General features: G+C 39.4%; 1 protein-coding gene across 3 annotated transcripts in view; it reads right to left on the bottom strand.

Moving 5' to 3' along the window:
• The window catches only part of thoc2 (THO complex 2), a 28,297-nt gene that overhangs the window by 14,918 nt on the left and 1,281 nt on the right, over positions 1–12,098 (bottom strand). For all 3 annotated transcript variants that reach the window (XR_005636406.1, XM_039777236.1, XM_039777234.1), the window contains exons 2-16: positions 9,921–9,976; positions 8,716–8,807; positions 8,473–8,524; positions 8,244–8,314; positions 7,789–7,910; positions 7,565–7,698; positions 6,819–6,979; positions 6,472–6,564; positions 6,077–6,232; positions 4,022–4,194; positions 3,625–3,820; positions 2,645–2,683; positions 2,360–2,490; positions 1,442–1,543; positions 618–702 (exon numbers count right to left, since the gene is read on the bottom strand). Coding sequence is in view for 2 of the 3 variants with exons in the window: in XM_039777236.1 (XP_039633170.1) it covers positions 618–702; positions 1,442–1,543; positions 2,360–2,490; positions 2,645–2,683; positions 3,625–3,820; positions 4,022–4,194; positions 6,077–6,232; positions 6,472–6,564; positions 6,819–6,979; positions 7,565–7,698; positions 7,789–7,910; positions 8,244–8,314; positions 8,473–8,524; positions 8,716–8,807; positions 9,921–9,976 (1,663 nt within the window). In the remaining variant the exon portion in view is untranslated. The remainder of the gene's footprint in view (positions 1–617; positions 703–1,441; positions 1,544–2,359; positions 2,491–2,644; positions 2,684–3,624; positions 3,821–4,021; positions 4,195–6,076; positions 6,233–6,471; positions 6,565–6,818; positions 6,980–7,564; positions 7,699–7,788; positions 7,911–8,243; positions 8,315–8,472; positions 8,525–8,715; positions 8,808–9,920; positions 9,977–12,098) is intronic.

The following is a 12,098-nucleotide window of genomic DNA, read 5'->3' on the forward strand; positions in this document are numbered from 1 at the left end:
AAAAAAATAGGTTAAAGTCATCCTGTGTGCATCCACATTTCAATATCTACAGATCAAGTAAGTAAAAGTGCCCACCACTCAACATGGTACATTGGTATTATGGTACATGGTATTACTTTATGTGCAAATATTCTTGACATTAAACAATGTTCATTTGCGCATCTTCCATATTGTAATTGCATTGTATAGAGCTACTACAAACACAGAGCAGTGGGAGACATGTGACTAACACTTTTTAAAGAAGAAGAATACTATTAAAGAGAAAAATCTTATGCTTAAGTGTAAGTGTGTAAGGATATTTCACAGCACGGTACTTTGTGATTGCTTTTGTTAGTGCAGCAGGAATACAGTGCTAATCTATCAGTTTTTACAAAGTGGCTTTTACTTTGATTCATGAATGCATGATACATAGGCGGAGCACTAAGTAAAAGCAATTCTCAGATCAGATGCTATATTGCGCCCTCCCATTCCCTCGCAATATATATAATTGGTATATGCCGTAGAACACCGTTTATTTTCTACTGCAACATTTGTAATGAATTTGTCTTTGGAGTTTGTTGACATCATTCAAAATGGAACTTAAGTAGAATAAAAAAATCCCAGCAAAATACACTTACATAATCAAAGAGGATGGTGGGATTGCTATGGCTCAGTTTTCCAATCTGCCTTCCAGATTGTTTCACATTCTCTTTGGTCAACCGCCTAGGGAAGGAAAAAAAAGATGGGAAACAGCAGATTAAAAACAAGACAATGCAAATAGTGCTGTAGGCAAAGACTGTCAATACTGTAGGCTTCATAGCAATTTAAAAATGTTCTTATGGTTGTCAGTGTAAGATAAAAGGAGTGTCATTGAATTATTTTATTGAAGAATTATTACTTGACCAGCACAAAAAAAGGTCCCATTTTTAATTATTGTGCTGTCCGTTTTAAAACGGTCCTTTCAATACAGCTCAGTTTGAGACAGCAGGTAAAAAAAAATAATTAAAAATTAAAAAAAATCTCTGCATCTTTGCGTTATTAGTAAGTTTCAGTATCTGAAGCCTCCACCATCTGAAGTGACCTATCACAGATGATGGGGAGGCTGTGTGTGATGCAGGCTAAACATAGAGCAGTATATTTCAAAAGCAAAAGACTAAAAGACAGAGAAATATCTCAGAAATGTACTTGGCAACCGAAATGAACGGGAAGGGCTTCCCAAGGTTTACTTTATTTTTTCCAAGTAAAAGCAACAGTCTGCTGAACAGAACAGGACTGAATTAGCTGGGGAACTGATTAGCTACAGATTTTAAATAACCACATACACAATGGGAAGCATGCAGCCTACAAAGACACAAGTACTGAACTGGTGTTTGGATCGGAGACACAGTAAAAGTCAACCAAAGCTACATAAAGACAGATGGTTGCACAGTAAAAGAACACTGGGATCTGCTAAATGACTTACTTCATTATGTATTTGGCCCTTTCCACAGTCTGAGCTTTGACTTTAACCAACAGTGGATGGCTGGTATATGTCTCATTCTTCCACTGTCCATATAACCGGTACCTGAGGGAGCATCGATAGAGAAAGCATAATTTACACTTTAGCTACGCAACATTCAGAAACAAAAAACCAAACCAAACGTTCAATTCAAAGCAGTCCTTGAATAGTATAGCATTATGCTAAACTGCTGTTATGTGTGTTTGACTATTTGCCAGATAACAAAAGGGTTCATTTCTACCTCATTTGCAGTCAGCCATTCAGTTTAATACAAAAGACTGCTCTTTAACAGTTTACTTGCTCTTGAAAATCAGATCAAGTAATTTGTTGGGTGTCATATTTGGAGCAAACCATGTCAAGGAATATTTAAAAAGCCCTTAATATGCATCAACAAATTCAGCACAAAGAGCAACCCACTGTACAATACACCAACACAGCAAAGCATAAATTGACTGTACTACTTGTCCAGTTGCTCTTCATATCAAATCCTTCCTTTGGCAGTGTCGGCATCGTTTGCTGTACAAGAAAGTGAAATAATCTACAAAGTGCTAAGATGTTCAGTAACTGAAGAAGTTGCATTATTAGCTGTGACAAGACAGACAACTAACATACAACAAAACCTTCAGGAGTGTCATTGTTCATGTGCCTAAGTATTAAACAAAGACTCTAAAAATAGAATTCTGACATTATAAGGGAGCAGAAAAAATAGTTTGCTAAATAATAATAAAAATCCTTTTTTTTGTGGCATTTTAGGCCTTTATTTCTTGAGCCTCTGTATATGGGCGCGCGCTCTACCAGGTGATCTACCCAGGCACCCTTAAACAGCTCAATGTCACATGTAGTGAGAGCAGGAGAGTGTGTGTGTGTGTGTGTGTGTCTCACCTGTGCTGGTAGGGAAAGAGTTTAAAGAGACCCCACAGTTCCTCAGACATGCAAGCATTACACTCCATCAGAGAAAGAGAAGGGAGTAGCACCTGATCTGCAATGCTCAGGAAACAACTCAATAATGTTTCCTGCGAAGAACATACAATTAACATTAATAAGGTCCTCATGGTAACATATACTACAGAGATAAACTGGCGGATCCATTTAAGCAAAACAACAGTGTTTTTACTCTTTTAAATATTAATCTACAGTGCATTTCTTTGTTATAAAGACAGTTATTACCATTTTGTCTTTGACATCAGGTCTGCCATCACTTTGGTACTGAGAATCAAAGGACACCAAATATAAGTCAAAAAAAGAATAACGCTGTAGTGCAGTTGTAGTAATGTAGAGGGAGTGTTTCCCACAGATTAGAAAGCAAAATTTGTGGCGCGTGGGGGAGATAGATAGATAGATAGATATATAGATAAAATTAGCATATTGAACGCATGTTGCACAATACATGCACACAGTGGCAGTTCTATCTATTGTTTTATTTTTCTATTGCTGTCATCATAGGTAACATGAAATCCAAAATGTTCCCACACACTAGACTATATACGACGCTGATGCATCCTCCAACTCCGGGCAGCCTTCCTTATCTCTCCCACTTGACATTTCTGCATGTGACGTGACCTGCAGCAGCAGCACTCCACACTCCGCTTGAGGAGCAGTCGGCTCTGCGCCTCTCAAAATCTGACGAAAAACTTTTAAACTGACCTTTGGCGATAAAAAAAAACCAGACCGATTCAGCAACTGTATGGCCTGTTTCTCGCTTAAAATGTTTTCAGAAACATGTTTCAGTGAACTATTTTCGTAAAATACGAGATCGTACTCAGAACGAGACGCCATTAGAGTCCGTTTTGAAATTCGGGAGCAGCAAGACCCACGTGACGCGTTCGTCCAATCAGCTGCCATGTGTTGCGTTCGTCACGCTCACCCCCTTGTCATTTCCAGTAAGTGTTTTAACATAGGTGTCGAAAGTGGGCACTACGGCAGTAAGTGGTTAGTGCACATTAGCAGTGTACTGGCGAACTGTGCGACGCACACACGCTCCGAACCGAGACAAGCGAACCGAGCGGTTCGGATGTTTTTTTTTTTCATGAACCGTACCACCCCTAATAATAACGAAACGCAATATGTAGCGGCCGGTGTTGATTGTATGGCACACTGCCACAAATTAGTCTATGTGTGGGAAACACTGAGTGGTGACAGTTTTGTACCTCTTTCATGAAGGACTTGCCCAGACGCACAATCTTGGCGAAGAGGATAGGGTCATGAGAGAGGTGAGGACCTAGGTAGCAGATCATACTGAATGTGTCCCTGCGTAGGTCCTCAAAGCTCTCTGCAGGCCGAGGGGCTCGCTTGCTCCTCAGTGGATGCATCACACATCCCCTTGCCCCTTTCGGGAGGCCAGCCCTGTGAGGAACAGAACAGTGTGTCAGAGCCTGTGTTTTCTTTTCTTTTTTGGCTTGGTTATTTATTATTATTTAACTTCTATGCATGAAATATTGGCGTTGGCAGGAGTTAAAGTAGTCAGTTCAAGATGTGTAATAAGGAGGTAATTGTAAATGTTTTTTGGTATGACTACACATCGTGGGCAAGTGAAGAAATCCGCACCTTCTGTAAAGAGGTTCCACAGTCAGGTGCACAAGCTGGCAGAGTGCCAGCGCAATGGCCTTGTGAGAAGTAGCATAGAAGGATGGCATCTGGTCCATAATACTTAGGGCGTTGTGCCAGTCTCCAATTCTAAGCAGGGCTTCCAACAGCCCAAGCTTCTGGTTATCAGGTGGCTATGGGGACAGTAAAGAGCAATAACTGAGTGTCTGTGTATTGTTAAACACGCCAACGTTCAGTAACACGTTCAGTTAGAGCAGAGCCGAGACAAAAAAAAAAAAAATTAAAAAAATAAAATCAGCACAGCTGCTGTCACAATCCAAAGTGATGGATTTTATAAAAACTAAACATTCCCATCTATAGATCTATATCATGTTTTGAAGACTGACAACATGATATATTTTCTAAAAGGTAAATAATATTGTAGTATCTGAGACAATTTGGACAGAAAATGTAGATTGTACTATTCACATATTCGTCATTTGATTAGAAGTTGGTTACTGTAGGTGTAATTTCCCATATTTCCCACCTTACTAACAAACCTTAAAGGGGTGATAGAATGCAAAACCATAGTTTAATAGTCATAGTTGACTAACGACAGTTTGGAGGGTAACTAGGACATACATAGAACCTTAAAATCCCATTGATACCTCTTTCCTCTGCAAATCTCACAATTTGAAACTGCCTCTGAAAACGGGCGAATCTCAACAAAGTTGGAAGTTGATGTCAACCTCCCAAATCCTCCTCATTTGGCTCAACCTTCTATCTTTGTAACGCCCCCAAATTTACATAGGCCACTAACTGATCTGAGGTCAGTTAGTCTTCTAAATCTAGGTCGTGCAGATCTCTGCTATTCCATTACAAAATTCACTTCTGAGACTTTTTTATGCGAGAAATCAACTATGTAAAGCTCAAATATGGGCCGTTTTATGAAAATTTATGGCCAATTGCAAATTTGGTACGTCAGTGTCGGACTTTACGAGCTCCACAATCTGCCGAGACAGGCGGCGGCGGCTGCTGGCCGGGTTTGCTGCCTTCCCTGTCGGCCTTTCCCCCTTCACAGACTCGCTTAGCTGGAGCTCTGTCAGGATCTCCCACACGAGCTGCGCAGTGTACTTTAGAAAAGAAGAAAGTTTGGAGGTTTTGCAAGGATATTGAAAAAGAACCACGGTCGTAAATGCAGCGTTCCAGACTGTACAACGGAATAGCCTACTGGCCGGGAAAGGGGTTGAAAAAGATTATATGGACGAGGAGTGAGTTGTGGATCTAACGCAGCGCTGCAGAGGCACTGGCAGAGGACAGGCTTGCAGGGGTTCACTCTCCTCTCCCCACGCTTACTAGCTACGAGGTGAGTTGTTATTCTTTGGTGGAGGTTTTTTTATGTCGCAAGAGTAACGTTAGAACAACACTAGTTATAATGAAAGTGTCGAAACTTTTTTATTTTGTCTCGGCTGTTTTAGCCGCTGCGGCTTGCGCCTGGGCATGTCTGGGCATGTAACAGACAGTGAGTCTGTGTTTGTGCGCTGTGCAGCAGTGTGTGTGTGTCTGTTTGTGTGTGTGCGCTGTGCGCAGGGCAACAGTGTGTGCGTGTTTTGAAATATGAGACCTGCTGTATCATCTCCAATGTATTGTGTATGTGGTTCCTCATCAGCCAGCGCGCACTTCATCTAAATATTCATGAGCATACCATATTTGGAAGAAAAGCTGTCGTTCCAAATAGAGCCAAAACACAGGGATGCATAAGGGCCAAAAAAAATATCAACCAGGCCATTTTTAGCCCAACCAATGTTAAATACCCTATTAGGAGACCATAAGGAACAGTGTAAAATACCCTATATAATCATTCTATCACCCCTTTAAATGATCAGACAACTGGATGTGAATTTTTCATTTAAATATGATTCTGTGTCAACAACTCACAAAGTTCCCCTAAAGGTTAACTTGACTTCAGGTGATGCAGAAATGGCTTAAAAAAAAAAAAGAAATCCAATGACAAACATCCATCCAGACTAAAAGCATTCCTCCAGAACAGGCTTGTATTTACAAATAAGTTGATACCTTCTCATTCTTCTCCTCCTCCTTTTCTTTCTCCTTGTCTTTGTCTTCACTTTTCTCTGAGGGCAACACAACCATGACCAGCTTGCGAGCAATCTGCTTGGCCTCTGAGATATCTCGTTTGTGTTCCTCTATAATGGTGGCATCTACTGGCATAAGCTGGAATGACAGAGAGGCAACTAAAGAGCTGAGTTTTCGGTCTCGGACGATGATTATGTAGGTGAAAAAACATTACATTTTGAATATACTTGTCACATAAATCATTCTGAAGACATCACAGGATTACAGCTTTTAGCTTAAGGTTTACAAAACTCATATTCCCAAATTCTGACTGACATTTGTAAATTAATTGGGAATCTCTTTTAACGTGACATGTAGCTGGACTTTCTTTTCCTTACATGTACGTAGAGATCTTCCAGCTCTATCAGGTTATGGTGAAGCAGGGCAGCAGCAATGTGGTAAAGTGACTTGGGGGTTTCCTCATTGGGCTCCTGAATAAAGACACAAATAAATTATTATCATCGAAATGAAATATGACTCATGCTATAATTATAGTTTGGGGTTGTTTTCTGCCATTTAAGATATGTTGCAATGGGCTTGGTATAAAGCTCTAAAAATATACACAGCTTATGCTATTGGACACATTCAAGCTTTATACAATCTAATTGTACGTAAATGCAATGACAATAAAGACATTCATTCATTCATTTCAGTACCATTAATTACCCATTCTGGTAATTCTCACCTGGTAGAATTTGAACTTAAAGCCCAGGATGTGGCAAAGAGTGAGTGGCTCACACATGTAGGACTTGATGAGAGACAGGAAGAACTCATCTTGGTCAGATCGACTCTCGTACACCTCCAGGATGATGTCCAAAACACGATTAGGGTCCAAGTTGAAACATCCTGCAGGCAGAAGAAATAGGGGGACTAAGCAGGCAATTTGGAAAAATAACTGATCAGTCAGTAAACAGTAGATATTATGGTTGATACATACATCTATACAGTAGATTATATAGAAAATATAATTTGAGACCAGAATACAGAAAAAAAACTTGTCCACACGAGTAAGTCTTTAATTAACGGAAACAGGTTATTCCAAAGCCTCTGTGCTACTGAGGCCAAAGTCCTGCCAACTCTAGCTTCAAGTATGGGCGAGGCGACTGGCATTCCTTGGTGTTAAGAGACTGGCAGGTAGTATATGGGGACAGACGTTTTACCCTATATAGGTACCTGGCCATGCAAAGCCCTGTATAAATAGCAGCATAATAGAGTAGGTTTTGGGGGGGTGGGGATGTGAATCAGATGTGATGGTGATACAATCCCCTTTTGTATATTCTCCAAATCATCCAATCCATTATTGTCAATTTACAAAAAACATGGCAAGCACCTTCAACAAGACTGTTGATGAAGGATTTGCAAGGCTGTAGCTAAAGACATAGTAGCACCACATTCAATGCAGTAACCCTGAAAAAGACTTTTGTTAGGTACCTATGAGGGACTTGATGCTCTCCAGGACAAGGTGGCTGGTGACGTTGCCTGAGAGGTCTTGGCCAAGCTCAGTGATAAGTTTGGCATAGCCCTCATTCTCCTCCCTTAGCAAGTTAAACTTCTGCTGCTTGTAACTGAGAAGAAATACAAGATTACAAAAATCAAAACGCACCTTTTCTATTTATGCATGTCTACATCTCAACTAAACTGTGCACTCTACTTACAATAGTTTAGTCTTGATTTTTACAATCTTCTGATTGAACTGATGGGCTTGTTTTATAAGTCCTAGAGATTCAAGGGTTTCTGGATCCAGCCTCTCTTTCAGGATGGCCTCAGGAACAAAAAACTGAAATAAAAAATGTAACTAGTTGATTAATTTGTTTTAGTGGTTTATTGCAGACCTGGGTATCAAAATCAGTAATGCAACTATGACATCAATAGACAGTGTTATACACTTCTGAAATTCTATATACAACTAACTCTAATCACAGAGTTAATGACAAATTTTGAGAACATACTGTGCTGAAACAGTGACAATTAAGTGAAACACTAGGTCAGACAATCTCTCGTTTTTTAAGAAACAAAATAGCTTTCTTCAGGTAGCCTTTGTATTCTATTCTAAGTGCATGAAGTGTCTGTTATGTAAAATCATTTGATGTTACAGAAATAGTATTCTTACCAAACATGCTCCCACCAGTTGTGTGTAATGTTCACGTTTGTTTTTTTCTTCCAGTGCACCAGTCTCTAAATCTGTGAAAATATAATAAAAAAAAAAAAACATAAAATATGTCACATTTGCTAAAAACTAAAAGCCATTATAACATTGCATACCATATTTCACTTACTTAATGCAATAATTCAGATACAATAACATTTCATGTTTAAAATTTAAAAAAAATAAAATGTACCTAGTATACTGAAAACATCTGCTAAAATTGATGGCATGTCATCTCGGAGTTCCTGAAACAAGAGAAAGTTAACAGAAAATGTACAGACAGAAATTCTGAACCAATGTGCCAGAAAAAAAAGGTACTGCAATTTCTGTGCAGTCACCATGATGAAAGTAATGAACAAGGGATAAAAGCTTTGTCTCTTTAAATATACAGCATAGACACTTGTATGTGTTTAATACGGTTTTAAAGCACTTGTACCATCATGTCCCCAAGGACGCTGGCGACAAGCTCCAACTTCAGGTTCCCATGTACAACTTGCCAGCAGAGCTCGTATAAGGCGGCCTGTATGTCTGGAGGGGTAAATAGACAAGACACAACACACAGTTCAACTTTAACTGAATGGACAGGACTTAAAGGAAAAGACTCTCTGTTGTTAAATGCGAAAACGACACAGAAGTGGATAGGTCTGTGTTAGCTTTGAACAATAGGACGCTGCAACTTTTCTCTATTCCTCTTTGCAAGTCTAGCCAAAAATTCTGAATGGCATTGAGGCACAGTCACTGTACTTTATCAGACAGGCGGTAGGGATCAGATGTGCATGAGGGCTAGGACCACTAATACACTACTACTACTACTACTACTACTACTACTACTACTAACTAATGCAATGTAAAGCAACTTCCTTTTCATGCATGTCTGTGTTTTGATCACTTACCCAAAACATTTCAGTTTTAATTCACACTTAAGTTTACTGTTGCGCAACTACTAAGAAATGGTGACATTCAGCAAGTTATTACACTGAAACAAACACCCTGGGATGGGACTGGGCTATCTGCAAATCACCGATTGACTAAAACTGTCATATGAAAAAGGTATCTGAAACTAAAATTTCCAGGAAAAAACAGCCAAGTTACCAGGTCATTTATCCCTGCAATTAATAATTATTTAACTGAAAGGATATTGTTTAAAGGATTTTTAAATGTATTTAGTTATGCTGCTAAGTGTTTAGTCGTTCCCCTCTGGCATGTACAAAAACAGCATGTTGTGGATGAATCTGTTTAATGGATGCATTTTCCAATAACATAAGAAATGGTAAAATGATTTACAAATATAAGTGCCATAATATTATAATCACCTGTGTGCCCACTGATAGATTGCCAATTTCTTCATGTCATTACATCAATAAAAACACAGTTATCACTGCTTTTGTCATCCTTAACTAAATTGCTGTAAATTGACTACAAAGGGTTTCTTTTGGTGTGATATATTTTACCCATTTTGTTCTAAGTTTAGCACATCATTTCAAAATATTTCCTTTTCTTACATAGCTGAATGGTACAAACTACCACAATTCACATGATGGAAGTGTGTCTGTGTGTACAACAGGGAAGTTTAAATAAATTGATAGGCAACCAAAAACGAGTCTATAACAGAAGTGAGGTCATTCTCATATTTCAACTTACCTCTAATGTCATGTCCATGATCTTTTTTTTCTGTAAGTTCTTTGCAGAGTTGTACACTATGAAATAAAGAGACACAATTCTGGTCAGTTAGACTACTTAAATATGACAATCCATAGCCTTTTAAACTCACTCTAGCATTGTGCAATACAGCTTATTAAATTAATTCACAAAAAACAATGCAAACGCAGATCTTCATTGGTTAAAATTTCCTGCACACCAACATTACTGTAATTGGGTTATGCATTTAACACTATGCCAACACCATGCCCCATTTACAATATCCCAGATGAAATGAGACATTTGGAGGGGAAACCTTGGATATATTATAACTCCCATATATTACAACTCCTAACTCAGGGCTGTCCCCAGCTGACAGCTCAACTCAAAGAACTAGCACTGACAAAGGCAGACTGATCTGATACTTCGTGCCGCCTCAATGTCTTTAACTTAGGATGCTAGAAGCACTGTACATGCAATGGTCAGTCAGAGAATCTCACCGGCGCCAAACTGACAGCGGAGTGTCAGGGCCCTGAGGTCAAATACAACTTGGTTGATATTCATGTGATGTTAACAGACCATTTTCATTCTTCAAATAGGTACAGCACTGAATTAGGGTTGGGCGGTTGGGTTAGGCTGGTTGTTTGCCCAACCCAACACTGAAACAATTTTACACCCCAGCCTCTCTGTCTAAATTCCATAGCACAAATTGATATCAGATACATACAGATCCAAATGTTCACATTTTAGATGGCTTGTGAAGAAAACACATTTGACCTGAAAAATGGTTACGTAATAAAAATGTGACACCTCGATTATTAGCGCATGGAAATTGCCCTTTCACTTGCTGCCTCCCATGATGTTACTGCACAGGATGGCATCCTTGAAGAGACAGGGTGTCTGTAGAGCTTGCTAGCATGGGGCCTTTAACTATGACCACCTAACTTGAGGATTTACCACTGTGCTGCTCAAACAGAGACACACTATAAATCAAGTATTTAGCGGTTTTGAGTGTAGGAAACTAAGTATTTCTTTAACAGAACATTTATTTAGCCCTTTATATAGCTACTGAATGGACTTATCAGCTCTGCCCAGCAGCTGAGATTGAGTTAAATATAAAATGTTTTATAGACATGGCAAAGGGGGGATGTGTACCAGAGTCAGAGACATGCAGAAGGGGAATATTATGTATCTTTTGAAAACATGTATGAGTTTTTATCTCAATAGGAACGTATTACCTAAATGGTTAAGGCCACCTAGAGCCCGGTTCTGTCGTCACCAGCGCTTGTTGGGTCTCTGTAAATTAAAGATACTCTTTAATTTAATAGCGCAGGTCTAGACCTGCGCTATATATATATATTAGTAGTTTGAAATGGTGCATTTCACTACAGACAGTACTTAAGTATGCAGGGTAATTGTAGTTAGCCCTGTGGATGAGCCTATTGTGTCTCCGCTTGTAAGTAATTGCTGCGCTCAATAAAATTAGTGAAAATCTTCACACAACATTTTCTCTAAGAATAGAGTAATAAAGCTAACAAACCCATTCTGGCCAAGGTTTCGATTTTTCAGATGTTGTTAGGGTGAACTTTTATGGTGCTGTCTAAGGTCAGGTTAGCGGATTTGATGCTGTGCCAGTAAAGTTGATGGCCGCTGTCCAGAAATTGTCAGTTAGCACCAAGCGCATTTCATTTTATTCCAGAAATGTAACATGTAGCTAAACCACTGTCAATTAGTTAGCTAACCCATGGGTTAGCTTTACGTTAGTCTATATCCTCGACCTTCCACTTCCGGGATTGTCCTGTTGCCGCCGGAAATTCTGCTGTATGTCCTTTTTTCCGGATGGATTTTCCTAACGCTTCCTTTGTGTTGGAATTTTAAACTCTGGTGGATTTATGATGACTATGGTTAACTGCTCCTCAGATCTCTGCAGGGTAAATCCAGACAGTTAGCTAGACTATCTGTCCAATCTGAGTTTTCTGTTGCACGACTTAAACAACTTTTGAACGTACACGTTCCACTAAAACAAGTTCCTTCCCGAGGCTATTTTGCAGCCGCACCGGGGCTCCGGCAGCACTTAGTGCCGCCCAGAAATGCCAAGAATCCAGAGCACCACAGGGCGTGATTGTTGATTGTTTATGACCGAATTACAAACCGGATATGTATAATTTGCGTCATGTCCTG

Source organism: Perca fluviatilis, chromosome 16 (assembly GCF_010015445.1).
Source record: "Perca fluviatilis chromosome 16, GENO_Pfluv_1.0, whole genome shotgun sequence".
NCBI lineage: Eukaryota > Metazoa > Chordata > Actinopteri > Perciformes > Percidae > Perca > Perca fluviatilis.